The sequence below is a fragment of the Eimeria tenella genome, genomic scaffold (genome assembly GCF_000499545.2).
Source record: "Eimeria tenella Houghton genomic scaffold, Eth_scaff95, whole genome shotgun sequence".
NCBI lineage: Eukaryota > Apicomplexa > Conoidasida > Eucoccidiorida > Eimeriidae > Eimeria > Eimeria tenella.
Genome location: NW_013543472.1, coordinates 7,960 through 21,092, shown reverse-complemented (window position 1 = coordinate 21,092; position 13,133 = coordinate 7,960). Strand labels below are relative to the sequence as shown.

The 13,133-nt window shown below is 49.3% G+C and overlaps 3 protein-coding genes across 3 annotated transcripts in view; 1 reads left to right on the top strand and 2 right to left on the bottom strand.

Annotated features, from left to right (window-relative positions):
- Positions 1 to 1,874, bottom strand: part of ETH_00021975 (uncharacterized protein) — a gene marked incomplete at both ends in the record, with an annotated part of 2,478 nt that extends 604 nt beyond the window's left edge. The window contains one exon of the mRNA XM_013378700.1: positions 42 to 1,874. Coding sequence (XP_013234154.1) covers positions 42 to 1,874 — 1,833 coding nt within the window. The remainder of the gene's footprint in view (positions 1 to 41) is intronic.
- Positions 1,875 to 7,754: 5,880 nt separating this feature from the next.
- On the top strand, positions 7,755 to 9,026 carry ETH_00021970 (uncharacterized protein; the record flags this gene model as incomplete). Its single annotated transcript, XM_013378699.1, has 4 exons — positions 7,755 to 7,775; positions 8,155 to 8,214; positions 8,446 to 8,524; positions 8,641 to 9,026. 4 exons carry the CDS (start codon positions 7,755 to 7,757, stop codon positions 9,024 to 9,026), a joined length of 546 nt encoding a protein of 181 aa, XP_013234153.1.
- Positions 9,027 to 9,454: 428 nt separating this feature from the next.
- ETH_00021965 (uncharacterized protein) overlaps positions 9,455 to 13,133 on the bottom strand; it is a gene marked incomplete at both ends in the record, with an annotated part of 4,385 nt that continues 706 nt past the window's right edge. Inside the window, 5 exons of the mRNA XM_013378698.1 lie at positions 9,455 to 10,472; positions 10,753 to 11,857; positions 12,046 to 12,145; positions 12,342 to 12,574; positions 12,795 to 12,912. Of these exons, the coding sequence (XP_013234152.1) occupies positions 9,455 to 10,472; positions 10,753 to 11,857; positions 12,046 to 12,145; positions 12,342 to 12,574; positions 12,795 to 12,912 (2,574 nt within the window). The remainder of the gene's footprint in view (positions 10,473 to 10,752; positions 11,858 to 12,045; positions 12,146 to 12,341; positions 12,575 to 12,794; positions 12,913 to 13,133) is intronic.

Here is a 13,133-nt window from a genome sequence, read left to right as displayed (position 1 = left end):
TGCTGCTGCTGCTGCTGCTGATAGCTGTGCGGCTGAGTCACCTTAGGGAAGCTAACTAGCTTTGTTGTGCGCTGCTGCGGCAGCGGTGTCTGCTGCTGCTGCAGCGGGGTCTGCTGCTGTTGCTGGCTAAAGTCCAATTGTGTTCGCTTGTTGCGGTCTTGCTGCTGCTGCTGCTGCTGCTTCAGAAGCTGCTGCTTCTGCTGCTGCAGCTCCGTAAGGCTGCAGCGGTAGCCGCTGCTGCTGCTCTCTGCTGCATCACTTGCTGTGGATACTCTGAAGTCACTCAGGGAGGTCTCAAGCCCCCTGCTTCCTGCTGCTGCTGCTGCTGCTGTTGCTGCTGCTAAATCCTCTTCTGCTGCACAAGGAAACACCACCCAATCAAGGAGCGTCCCAGCGGCGTCTGCTGCGCTGCTGCTGCTGCTGCTGCTGCTGCTTTTTGACAGGCCTTGGATAGTTACTTTTACGTTATCTCTCTGCCGCAAAACAGCTCTGTCCTGCTCGAGAGTCTGCTGCTGCTCAGTCCGCACCTGCTGCTGCTGCTGCTGCTGCTGCTGATACGTGCGGCTTCTGCTGCTCTCTGCTGCAGGACCCAGGGGGCTGCTGAGGGCAGCAAATGACGCAGCACTGTGAAAACGTGCAGCTGAGTTGCCACCAATCTCTTGCTGCTGCTGCTGCTGCTGCTGCTGCTGCTGCATGCAAGAGACTCTGCTTGTAGAGCCAGGGTCAACGTAGCGCTCCGGAAGAATATAAGGGCCAGCTGAGTGGCGGCGTAGGCTTGCTGCTGGTGCTGCAGCTGCTGCTGCTGCTGCTGTTGTTGCTGCTGGTGCAGCTGGACTTGTCGCAGCATTTGCTGCTGCTGCTGCTGCTGCTGCAGTTCTCCCGCAATAAGCCGCAGAGGAATTCGGATCTGCCCAGCTGTTGCGGTGAAGAGTTGCTGCTGCTTGTGGCCGAGGTAGCTGCTCCGATAACTGCTGCTGCTGCTGCTGCTGCAGCTGGCGCTGCAGCGCCTGCACACGCTGCTTGTGAAGAGCTTCTTCTCTTTGCTGAATGAGCAGCTGCAGCTGTATCTGCTGCTCCTGATTCTCGGCTTGCAGCTTCCGCAGCATCTGCTGCAGCAGCAGCACTTCCTCCTGCTGCTGCTGCTCGCTCTCGAGCAGGCCTCCCAGCTGCTGCTGCTCCGACAGCAGTGTATGCTGCTGCAGCAGCAGCTGCTGCTGCGGAGACGGCTCCAGTTGCACTGTATGATGCCTTCGCTGCGGCTGCTGCTGCTCCAGCCCCTGCAGTGCCCAGTGCACCGTATGGTGCCGCTGCTGCTGCTGCTGCTGCTGCTGCTGCTGGAATTTTTCCTCCCCGCTGCCCGCAAGAAGACTTTGCTTCCCTTGCTGCTGCTGCTGCTGCTGCAGCTCAGAGCCTGCGACTTCAGGTGTATCTACAGTCCAAGTGCCCCGGGCTCCCAAGGGACTTCGGGCCCTGTAAAGAATGTACTGGTTGTAGCTGCTGTTCGAGCGGAGGGGGCCATCTTTTGCTGCTGCTGCTGCTGCTGCTGCTTCTTCTTCTGCCTGCTGCAGCATTGCAGCAGCAGCCGTGCTGGCCAGCAGCCGGCTCACCTGCGGAAACACGGGGAGGGCCCCCACATTGCTGCTGCTGCTGCTGCTGCTGCTGTAGGGCCACCTCAGGAGGGTCTCTCTGTCGGCCGTTGCTGCAGCCGTGCTGAAGCCACGTGTGGAAGAAGCAGCAGGCGCAGCAGTAGCAGAATCTGCAGCAGCAGCAGCAGCAGCAGCAGCAGCAGCAGAATCCGCACCAGCAGCGCTGCAGTAGGGGCGGCCCGCAGCAACTGCTGCTATCTCTTCAGCCAAAGTGTCTATTAAACCCATTTTGAAAAGCCAGCAGCAAAAGGGGCCCGGGGGTCTTTGGGGGCCCCCGAAGCAACTTGAAGTTATTTCAATTTCGAAGTTGAAATGAGTTGAAATCACTCAAAGGAGCAGCAGCAGCAGCTGCTGCTGCTGCTGCTGCTCGACAGAAGCTGAAGAAGACTCGAGATTGCTTTGTTTTGAAATAAAAGTCTGCAGCAAAGTTTTCGAAATGCAGAAAAGACAGACAAGTGCTGCTGCAGCAGGAGGCTCGCGGGCGAAACACGAAAGCCGAAAAAGAGGAGTCCGCGGCGGATTTGGCTCCTTTTTTCTTCTTTTTCTTCTCTTTTTGCGGAAAATAAACAAGAAAAACAAAAAATAAATGAATTTAAGTGCCAATTTGCTGCTTCAACGCAGATTTGCTGCCGCGTTCTGCAGCAGCAGGCAGCCCGACGGCGCCTCGGGCTTGCGCGCGCCGCAGCAGATACAAATTCCCTCTTTTGCGGAATTAGGCCTTCAAAAGAAACAGAAAAGGGCCAAAAAGGGAAAAAAACCTCAAATTCTAAACCCTAAACCCCAAACCTTAAACCGTAAACCCTAAACCCTAGGCCCTAGCGCAGCAGCGCAGACGGCTCTGGTAGCGATGCTGCCGACCACTGGTGCAGTGGCTGTCCGCCGCTGCGGCGCCAGTTTTCCGTTTTTGTTCTTTTTTCGCCAATTCGAAGAATTAAATTTTAAAAAATTATTAAAATAAAACCAATTTGCAAAAAGGAAATATTAATTCGCCTTTTTGGTGGCTTAAATGGCCTTTTTGCTCGAAGATCGACGCAGAAACGCACGCAGCAGATCCGCCGCAGCTGCCGCCGAAGAAAGCCCTCGAGACCCCGCCGCAGCAGTCCTGCTCTGTGGGAAAGCAATTGAATTCGGTTGAAGAAATATATTTTGAATGGAAAGAAATACAATTTACTTAAAAGAAATATATTTTAATTCAAATAGACATTTATATCTTTCAAAGAAGCAGCCGGCGGACTGGTGCAGCTGCTGCTGCACTTGCGCGAAACTTGAACAGAAAGCTGTTGCAGTCAGATCTTCGAGGTTTTGAAATGATCTTACAGTTATTAAATTCAATTTTAATTTCTTTTCATTTTCCGTTTTTATTTAATTAAAAAGAACCGCAAAAAAGTATTATCGATCTCCTCGACACAGCACGACTCGCCCGGTGTCTGTTGTGCAAGTTCAACATGTACAAAGCTTCTACTGAAGAAAATGAAACGAAATAGGTTTATTAAATGCTTTTTAAATGAATTAAATATTTAAAATAATTCAAAAACTAGAAAGAAAAGAAAAAAAGAAGAAAACGAAAAAAAAACGTCTAAACTACCTTTTTATGAATATATTTCTCGCATGCATTTCGGGCCAAAAGTTGAATTTCGACTTTTTGCAATTTCGTTTTATCTTAATTTAATTCTTTTATTTATAAATACATAAACATAAATGTGTTTTAATATTAAAATTATATAATTGTTTTTAGATGGTTTTAATTTATTCTTTAAATCCATTTGTCTGCAAATTGAAATATTTTATTGGCCTAGGTGGCAGGCAGTCTTCAGCTTCTGCAACACTCAGCGAAGTGATGCAAGCCCAAACCCTAAACCTTAAACCCTAAACCCTAAACCCTAAACTCCAAACCCTAAACCCTAAACCCTAAACCCTAAACCATAAACTATTAGCAGCGCTAAAACCTACAAGGAGAACTGCAGTCTTTAAAACTATCTATGTTGAACCCTCACGCCTAAAGCAGGACCTGCAGCGGGAAACCCCTAATTCTAAACCCTAAACCCTAAACCCTAAACCCTAAACCCTAAATTCCAAATCTTCGTTGTTTGAGATGAAAAACGATTTTGCAATTCGCTTTTTTTCTTTTAATTTTTCGTTTTTAGTTTCTCTTCTTTTCTAATTTAGCTGAGCCACTTAGTAAACACTTCTTTCCCCCACTTTCCCCGCCGCACCGCGGGCCAAGTTCAAGTTCACAGACTTGCTGCAGCAAAATGTACATTTTGCTGCAGCAAAATGTACATTTTGCTGCAGCAAAATGTGCCTTTTCGCGGAACAAAGGAGCAGCAATTAATCATTTTTCAAAAATAATGCAAAACAAACAATAAAACGAAGGATAATTACGAATTAAAAGCGGGTTTCCACTTTTTTGAATTTCGAAGCTACGAGCAGCGCTGGGGTGTACGGACACTACGCGACCGCCGGAGTGCACCCGCCGGCACTCCGGACGTGGAAAAGAGTAAAAATAAACGCGAAATGGAAATTAGAACAAATTATTTTCCTACTTTCCTGTTTGCGAATCATTTAAAGTGCAAAATGTCGAAAAGAACTGCTGTTTCCCCGCAAGTTTCGCCGCTGCTCAGCAGCAGCCAGCCCTCGGAGTGCTCGGAAAGCAGCGCGTTTGAAGGGGAAAAAGCAGAAAAAGAAGAAAAGAAAGAAATCAAAAAACTGAAATTGCAAAATGCAATTTTAATTCCGCATTTGGAAATTCAAAAACTCGATATTTCCTCCGCTTTCCAGTGAGACTCTTTTTGCAGCTTTCCCGACACCCCAAGTGCAAGCCCGCAGACTCAACGTCGAGGAAGAATGCATGCATTATTTCGCAGCTCTTTCCGACAATATTCACGAAGTAAAAACAAAATTAAATTAAATTATATTAAATTAAATTAAATTAAATTAAATTAAAGAAAATTCAAATTGTTCAACTGCAGGCTGCGCTGCGCACTGTGAAGTCTCTTGCAAAGAGGAAAGTTGCATTTCAAGACGAAGACGTTCACGAGGGCATCAAAGTGAGATACTCTTTTTTAAATTAATTAATTAATTAATTAATTAATTAATTAATTAATTAATTAATTAATTAACTTATTTATTTACTTATTTATTTATGTATTTATTTATTTATTTGTTTATTTTGATTTAATTTGATTTGTTTCAGAAATTGAAAAAGGAGCTGCAAACGAGGCGCGCGGAGGTCGCGGCGGAATTCAACTGCGCAGGTGCTCGGGTGTCTGTACACCTCAAAGTTGCTTCGCTCATGGATTTCGCAGGCCGCCAAATGCGGGAAGAGAAGAATCATTTAAATGAGTTTTCTCAAATGATAAAAGAAAAGGTACTTAGCTCCAAAACAAGTCCCAACTGCAGCAAACGCATGCAATCCGCTGCTGTAGCAGCAGCAGTTCAAAGAACAAGCTGCTGCTCTCTTTGCTGCTCTCGACAGAAAAATTGAAATCCATTTCAAGAAATTAAAAGAAGAAATTAAACCTCCCCAACAAAGAAAAGCTCCGCTGCAGAAGCCCCCTGCTGCTGCTGCTGCTGCTGCTGCTGCAGCGCCTGCTGCTGCTGCAGCAGCAGCACACTGCCGCGGCCGAGGGCGGCCTGCAGCAATGAAGAGGCTCTGAACTGCAGCTTTTATTTCTTTTTGAATTTTGAAAAACTTTTAATTAAAAAGCTTTTTTTTTTATTTTATTTAAATTTAAATTTAAATTTAAATTTAAGTTTAAATTAAGGTTCAATTTTTATCTCTTCAATTCAAACAAAAAGATAAAAGTAAGTTCAGGCTTTTCGTGGCTGCGGCTGAGACCGCTTGGCCCCAAATTCACACTTTGGCCAAACTTCAAACGAAATAGAATCTAATTAAGGGTTTAGGGTTTAGGGTTTAGGGTTTAGGGTTTTAATTTTATTTTTTGAAACTTGCAAAAGCAGGAAATGCCGCCTCGCGGTTTATGCACAGCTCCTGCTAGCGTGGCTTTTGGAAATTGAAAATAATAAAATGAAATATTTCATTTTATTATACTATATTTTCTAATTTAATTTAATTTGAATAATTCAAATTAAATTAAATTAAATTAAATTAAATTAAAAAGAACTTGAACTTGCGTTTTTGCTGCTGAGGACGCGCGGGGTGTATGGTGACCTCGCGCGATCTTTGAAATTGAAATTCAAAATTTGAATTTTGAAATTCAGTTTCAAATTTATTCATTTTACTTTTAATTTAATTTTAATTTTAATTTTATTTATTTTAATTTAATTTTAATTTAATTTTTATTTCATTTTAGTTTTATTTCTTCAAGACAACGCCAGCCCGGAAGCTGCTGCATGCGCTGCGCAGCAAAGCCCCAGCCCTGCTGCAGCGGGAAAAAGAGGGGAAATAAAAATAAAGTTGACACAAATAAAATAAAAAAATAAATAAATAAATTGAATAAAAAAATAAATAAATAAATAAATAAAATATATTTTCGAATTAAATGCAACTCGCAGCTTTTGCTGCACTTGAAATCTTCTTCTGATCAAGTCTACGCAAAGACTTGTAGAGGTAAGCAGCACTTTAAATTCAAAAACTTTTATTTCATTTTATTTCATTTTATTTCTTTCTATTTACAAACTTCGGAGCTTCTAGTTGAATTACAGGAAAGCTGCAGTTTATTTAGGGTTTAGGGTTTAGGGTTTGGGGGCTAGGGTTTACGGCTCCGCTGTGTGCGCAGCCGCTGCTGCTGCTGCTGCTCAGCAGCAGCAGCAGCTGCTGCTGCTGCTTGAGGGCAACGCAAGCAGCTTTTTGAACTGGAAAGAAAATCGCGGGGAAAACAAAAGTCTTTTAAAACAAAGTTGCAACTCAAATAGACAAAAAAGGCAGTAGCAGCAGCAGCAGCAGCAGCAGCAGCAGCAGCAGCAGCAGCAGCATCTGCTGCTGCTGCTGCTGCCGCAGCGGCAGAAAATGTGGTTTCTTGAGGTGTATCGACGGAGGGAGGAAGTTTGTCTTGAGTATTTGGCGCAGCTGAGGTGTACAGACAGCTCGCACTATCTTGTTGCAATTAATTGCAATTAAAATAAATAAAAGACTTTATTAAAATTACAAAAATAATAATTGTTTTATTCTATTTAAAAAATTAATTATTTTAATTTTATTTATAACTCGAAAAGAAGCAAAAAAGAATCCGAACAACAAAAGCTGCGCGTACACCTGAACAGAGCTGCATGTACACCCGAGCCGCAGCAAAAGGAAAACAGAAATAAAAAAAAGAAAATAAAAAGAAAATAAAACCAGCAGCAAATTAAACAACTAAAAAGAAATAATGTAATCTGTCCTTTTAGTTGGATTGGCGCATTCACGGTTTTCCTGCTGCTGCTGCTGCTGCTGCTGCTGCTGTTGCTGTTGCTGTTGCTGCTGCTGCTGCAGAGAAAAAGCTGCAAAGTTTGAACAGGAAGAAAAGGCAGCTGTGAAGCTGCAGGCGTTTTTTCGATATTATTTGCAGAGACAAAAATATAAGAGAATTAAGTGGGTTTCCTAAATGCTGCTGCTGCTGCTGCTGCTGGCGCTGTCTTGCTGCTGCTGCTGCTTCGTTGCTTCTGCTGCTTCCGGTCGACGGATATTTGCTGCTGCTGATGTACAGGCCAACACGCTATAAACTAAACCCTAAACCCTAAACCCTAGGCCGTAAACCCTAAACCCTAAACCCTAAACCCTTTGCTTGCAGGAAAAGCTCCCAAGTGATCCAACGAGCTTTTAGGGGCCACGTCGCTAGAGCAGCAGCAAAGCGGCAGCAGCAGCAGCAGCAGCAGCAAATGCTGCTCGCGCTGCTGTCCTGCGCTGCTGTTGTCATCCAGAGGCAGTAATACACGCAGCAGCAGCAGCAGCAGCAGCAGCAGCAGCAGCAGTGCATTTGAAGCGCAACAAAAGCAGCAGCCGCTCTTTCAACGCAGCTGATGCAAAATAAACAAAGAAGCAAATAAATAAATTAATAATTTATTATTTATTTATTTATTTATTTATTTATTTATTTATTTGCTGCTTTCAGCTTCAGAGGCTACAGCTGCAGAAAGAAAGTGCTGGATATGGCGGCCCGCCGCCGCTTCATGGAGAGCCTTGCTGCAGCAGTGAGCAGCAGCAGCAGCAGCAGCAGCAGCAACTAAATAAATAAATAAATAAATAAATAAATAAATAAATAAATAATAAAGGGGATAAAAAGATGCATTTGTTGCCACTCGTTTTTTGTTTTCGAAGTTGCACTCTCTTGCTGCTGCTGCCTTTGATTTTATTTATTTATTTTGTGTATTTATTTATATTATTTTTAGTCCTTTATTATATTTTTGGTATTTCTATTTCTTCATTTTTATTTTATTTATTTGTTTTGCTGCTGCACTCTCCAGCGTTGTCGCGGTGTATATACACCTGCTGCTGCTGCAGCTGTTGCTGCTGCTGCAGCTGTTGCTGCTGCTGCTGAGGCTGCTGCTGCTGCTGCGTATGTCTTTTCAGGCTGCATCGATACAGCAAACACTCACAGAGACACAGCAGCAAACTGCGAATGAGAGACAGGTACCTTTTGACGTCGCTGCTGCTGCTGCTGTTGCTGCTGCTGCTGCTACTGTTGCTGCTGCTGCTGCTGCTGTTGCAGCTGCTGCTGTTGCCGCTGTTGCTGTTGCTGCTGCTTGCTGCATGCCTTCTGCTTCCTATTCGTTCTCTTTTGTGTTCCCCTTCTCTCTGTATTGCCTTATATTTTTAATATTCCTGCGTCTGCTGCTGCTGCTGCTGTTGCTGCAGCTGCAGGAAGCAGCAACCCTAGCAGCTCGCTTTGCTGCTGCTGCTCAGCGGCAGCACCACCTGCTCTCCACACAAGCGATTCCTGGTACGTTTCTGCAGCAGCAACAGAAGCAGCAGCTGCTGCTGCTTCGCGTTGTGCTGTTGCCGCTTCATCGCCTCCTGCTGCTGCTGCTTTTGCTGCTGCTGCTGCTGCTGCTGCAGGTATTTATGTGAGGCGCCCCAAAGTTGATGCCTGTGCATACCGCCGCGAGACGCGTCTGCAGCAAGTGCCTTCTGCTGCTGCTGTGGCAGCAGCAGCAGCAGCAGCAGCAGCAAAGCGGCAGTTGAGTCCCCGGCGGGTGCTTGGCGTAGAAGTCGATTTGCTGCTGCAGAAGCCCTCTGCGGCTGCTGCTGCAGCGCAGCAGCTCGTAGCCGCAAAGGGAGCAGCAGCACTTGTTCAGGAACTGAAGCAAGCCAATGCGCTGCTGTCTCTTCGAGCCCCGATTCAGCAGCAGCAGCAGCAGCAGCAGCCGCTGCAGCAGCAGCTGCGCAGCAGCACCACGAAGGGCAATCATGAAGAAGCGGCAGAGCCCGAGAAGAAAAGATGAGCAAAAATCTTAAATGTAATTAAATTAAAAATTAAAAAACAATAAAAAGATAAATACAAAATAGTAAATAATTCATTTAGTTTTAATGAAAAAAAATAGGAGACGCACTGCAGTTCTAACGTGAGCCGCAAACTAGGCAGCAGCAGCAGCGACAGAAGCAGCAGCAGCAGCAGCAACAACCGTAGCAGCTACAGCAGAATCCTATGTCACTCCTGTAGCTCGTATAACAGCAGCAGCAGCAGCAGCAGCAGCAACAGAAGACAAATAGAGGGAGCTTAAAGTCGGTAGAGAAACACCCGAGAGCCCTTGCAGCTCTTGCTGCGCTCTGGCAGCAACTGCAGCAGCAGCAAGTCAGACAGACGCTGCTGCTGCTGCTGCTGCTGCTGCTGCTGCTACTGCTGCTGCTGCTGCTGCTGCTGCTGTGCGTCTTACTGCTCCTCCTGGTCATCGCTGATGGGGGAGACCTCTGTGGGGTCAATTGGCTGCGCAGCAGATTGCTGCAGCAGCTGCTGCAGCGACGCAAGAGTCTCGCGCTGCTGCGGCGACAGCACATCCTGCTGGTGCTGCTCTTGAGGCACTGCGGCCTCCAGCTGCTGCTGCTGCAGTTGCTGCTGCAGCTGCTGCTGCTCTGGAGGAGCTGCTGTCTCCAGCTGCTGCAACAGCGGCCCTTCTTGCAAGTTCTGCAAAACGGGGCATCCATGCTGCTCGTGTTGCTGCTGCTGCTGTAGCTCCAGCTGCTGGTGCTCCTGCTGCTGCTGCTGCTGGAGTGTATCAATTGCTGCAGCAGAACATGCAACGTCCTCTGCTGCGTCTTGCTGCATCGGCTGCAGGTCCTGCTGCTGCCCTTCCTGCAACTCTTGCTGTTGCTGCAGCAGCTGCTGCTGCTGCAATGCTTGCTTCTGCTGCAGTGCTTGCTGCTGCTGCAACGCTTGCTGCTGCTGCAGGGCTTGCTGCTGCTGCTGCAGCGCTTGCTGCTCCTGCAACGCCTGCTGCTCCCGCAGCGCTTGCTGCTGCTCCTGCAGCGCTTGCTGCTGCTGCAACGCTTGCTGCTGCAGCTGCTCATCTAGTGCTATTTGAGTTTCCATTTCGCGCCGTTCAGTCTCCTCTGCTCCTGCTGCAGCGCAGACTGCAGCAGCTACTCCCGCTGGGCTGATTCCTGGAGTTTCCTGCTCTTGCTGCTGCTGCTGCTCTTGCTGTTGCAGTTGCTGCTCATGCTGCGGCTGCTGCTGTTCCATCTGGGCCTGAAGCACTTCTTTGTGCCCCTCAGCTCTTTGTGCGCTCTCTGCCTGCTGCAGCTCCTGACCCCTCCCCTGCTGCTGCTGTTGCTGCTGCTGCTGCTGCTGCCGTGTGCGGTGCCTGCGCTGCGGCAGCGCAGCAGATGCTGCGTTGAAATGACTCTTGCGGCGGTGGTGAGGAGTGAAGAGAAAAGCTGACAAAGGCACAAACCTGCAGCAGCAGCAGCAGCAGCAGCAAGGTTGAGATATGTGCAGCAGCAGCAGCAACAGCAGGGCAGATATGATGCAGCAGCGGCAGCAACGTTTAGGCCCGCGCAGCAGCAGGAGCACGTTGAGTTCAGCGCAGCAGCAGCAGAGACGCGATGCAGCAGTAGCTATGGATGCAAGCAGCAACAGCAGCAGCAGCAGCAGCAGCAGCGGTTCTTGCTGCTGCTGCCAGGCGAAAAAGAAGGAAGGAAAAGGAGACAAAGGAGTATGCTGCAGCAGCGCACCTAAATTGCTGCTGCTGCTGCAGCTGCAGCAGCAGCTCAGGCGTTACGTGAGTCTTGTGCAGGTCTGCTGCAGACGGCTGCGCCACAACTTCATAAAGCTGCTGCTGCTGCTGCTGCTGCTGCTGGCGGCTTGTGGCTCCGCTGTGAGGCCTCCAGGCAGTCTCCAGCTCGTCCTTGTCAGATTCTGCTGCTGCTGCTGCCGCTGTTGCTAGTTGCTGTTGCTGCTCGCCCAGCGATCCGCTGCCGCTGCCGCTGTCGCCGTGGCTTCCATCCGCGCTGCTGCTGCTGCTGCTGCTGCTGCACCTGGCGAAGAAGCTTTGCACGGGAGGCAGCAAAAAGAAAAGATCTTCTTGAAAGAAATAAGTCCCTATAAGATGTGAAGGCGACAGCAGCGGGGGCCTTATCGGCTGGCCTTCTGCTGCTTCGGCGCTGCAGCTTGCTGCAGCAGCAGCAGGAGCAGCAAAAGGCAGCGGCAGCCGCAGCCGCAGCAGCGAGAGGGCCCCCAGCCATGTTGCTGCTGTTGCTCGCCGAGGCCCTGCTTCTGCTGCTGCTGTCGCTGCTGCGGCTGCGGCAGTGCTGCTTCGGCTGCTCAGACAAACGCAGCGCGGGCCCTCGGAAGCCGGCGGCGTGCTGCTGCTGTCGCAGCAGCAGCAGCCCTTGCTGCTGCTGCAGCTGCTGAGGGCCTCTGCCCCAGCTATGCAGTGCAGCAGCTGCAGCAGCACATGATTCACTAAGCAGCAAACATAACTCAAGTCCCGCTGCAGCAGCGAACCAGACACCTGCAGCGGATACAAACCGAAGTAGGCCGTGGGCAGCGCCACCTCACAAGGCTCCTCGCTGCTGCTGCTGCTGCTGCTGCTGCTGCTGCTGGGCTGCGTTGCGGCGACGCACGACCCCCAGGAGGCCGTTACGGGCAGCAGCACCCCGTGCTCAGCAGCAGCAGCTGCTGCTGCTTCTTGAGTCTCGCCGTCCGTTAAAGATGCTGCTGCTGCCCCAGCAACGCCGCTGCTGCTGCTGCTGCTGCTGCGGTGGCAGCCAATAGCAACAGCACTCAGGGCCCGCAAGACTGCCGCAGCATCCATGCACCTCGGCAGCAGCAGCCAACCTGCAGCAACAAATCAAAGCAGCAGCAAATTAAGCACGAGCAGCAGCAGAAGGCTAAGCAGCAGCAGTAGCAGCAGCACGTCAACTAGCAGCAGCAACCATGTCGCCATATGGCTACCGTCAAAAGAATATTAAATACAGCAGTACCAGTCAGCAGCAGCAGCAGCAGCAACGGCAGCAGCAGCACACCATCTCCTCTCGCTCTGGCTGTCTCTGCGAACTCGAATAGCTGCCAGCCGCACAACTGCTGCTGCAGCGCAGCAGCAGCAGCCTCTCCCCAGTGGGCCTTCTGCAGCAAAAGGCAGCAAGCAGACACATCTGCGCAATAGCAGCCTGCTACTGCTGCAGCAGCAGCTGCTGCTGCGGCGGCAGCTGCTGAATGACAACGTACAGGATACAGCAGGAGCTGCGCTAGCGATAGCAGCAGTCCCCACAAAGACAGCAGCAGCAGCAGCAGCACAGCAGCAGCAGCAAGAAGCCCGTACCGCGAATGAGGCTAAGAAAGCATCCAGCTGCGCCAGTAAATGAGCGGTCAAGGCATTGGGAAGGTGCAGCACCCGCAGCAAGTGGCTGGCAGCAAATATTTCTTCCCCCGGCGACTCAGCAGCAGCAGCAGCAGCAGCAGCAGGAGCGGCAACAGGAGCAGCAGGCAGCGCGAACTGCCCGGGGAACGCGAACCCCTCGTAGCTCAGCCACTCAGAAGGGTAGAAGCCCCTCGCTGCAGCAGCAGCAGCAGCAACATGCAACAGCAGCAACATGCAGCAGCAGCAGCATGCAACAGCAGCAGCAGCAACGCTGCTGCGCTGCAGCAAGGGCCAGCTAGCAGCCCCCACTGCAGCTGCTAAATGTTAAATAGTCAAATAACAATTAAAAGGAATAAAAGAACCAAAATATAATTATAAATAATAAATAAAAAGAAGCAGCTGCTGCAGACTAACCTGACTCCCGCTGCAGCAGCCGTTGCAGCGCTGCTGCTGTAGCAGCAGCAGGAGCAGCACCAGCATGTTTTGCTGCTCGCGACAAAAAGGCAGCCCACGGGAACCACTCTGTCTCCTCCTGAAGGACAAATAATAAAAAGAAATTATTTATTTTTATTTATTTAATTTATTATTTATTTATTTTGCTGCAGGGGCTGCGCTGCAGCTGCAGTCGTCACTGTGCTGACGGGAGGAGCAGCAGCAGCAGCGGCAAACGGAACAGGAGCAGCAAAGGAAGCAGCAGCAGCAGCGGCAAACGGAACAGGAGCAACAAACGAAGCAGCAGCAGCAGCAGCAGAG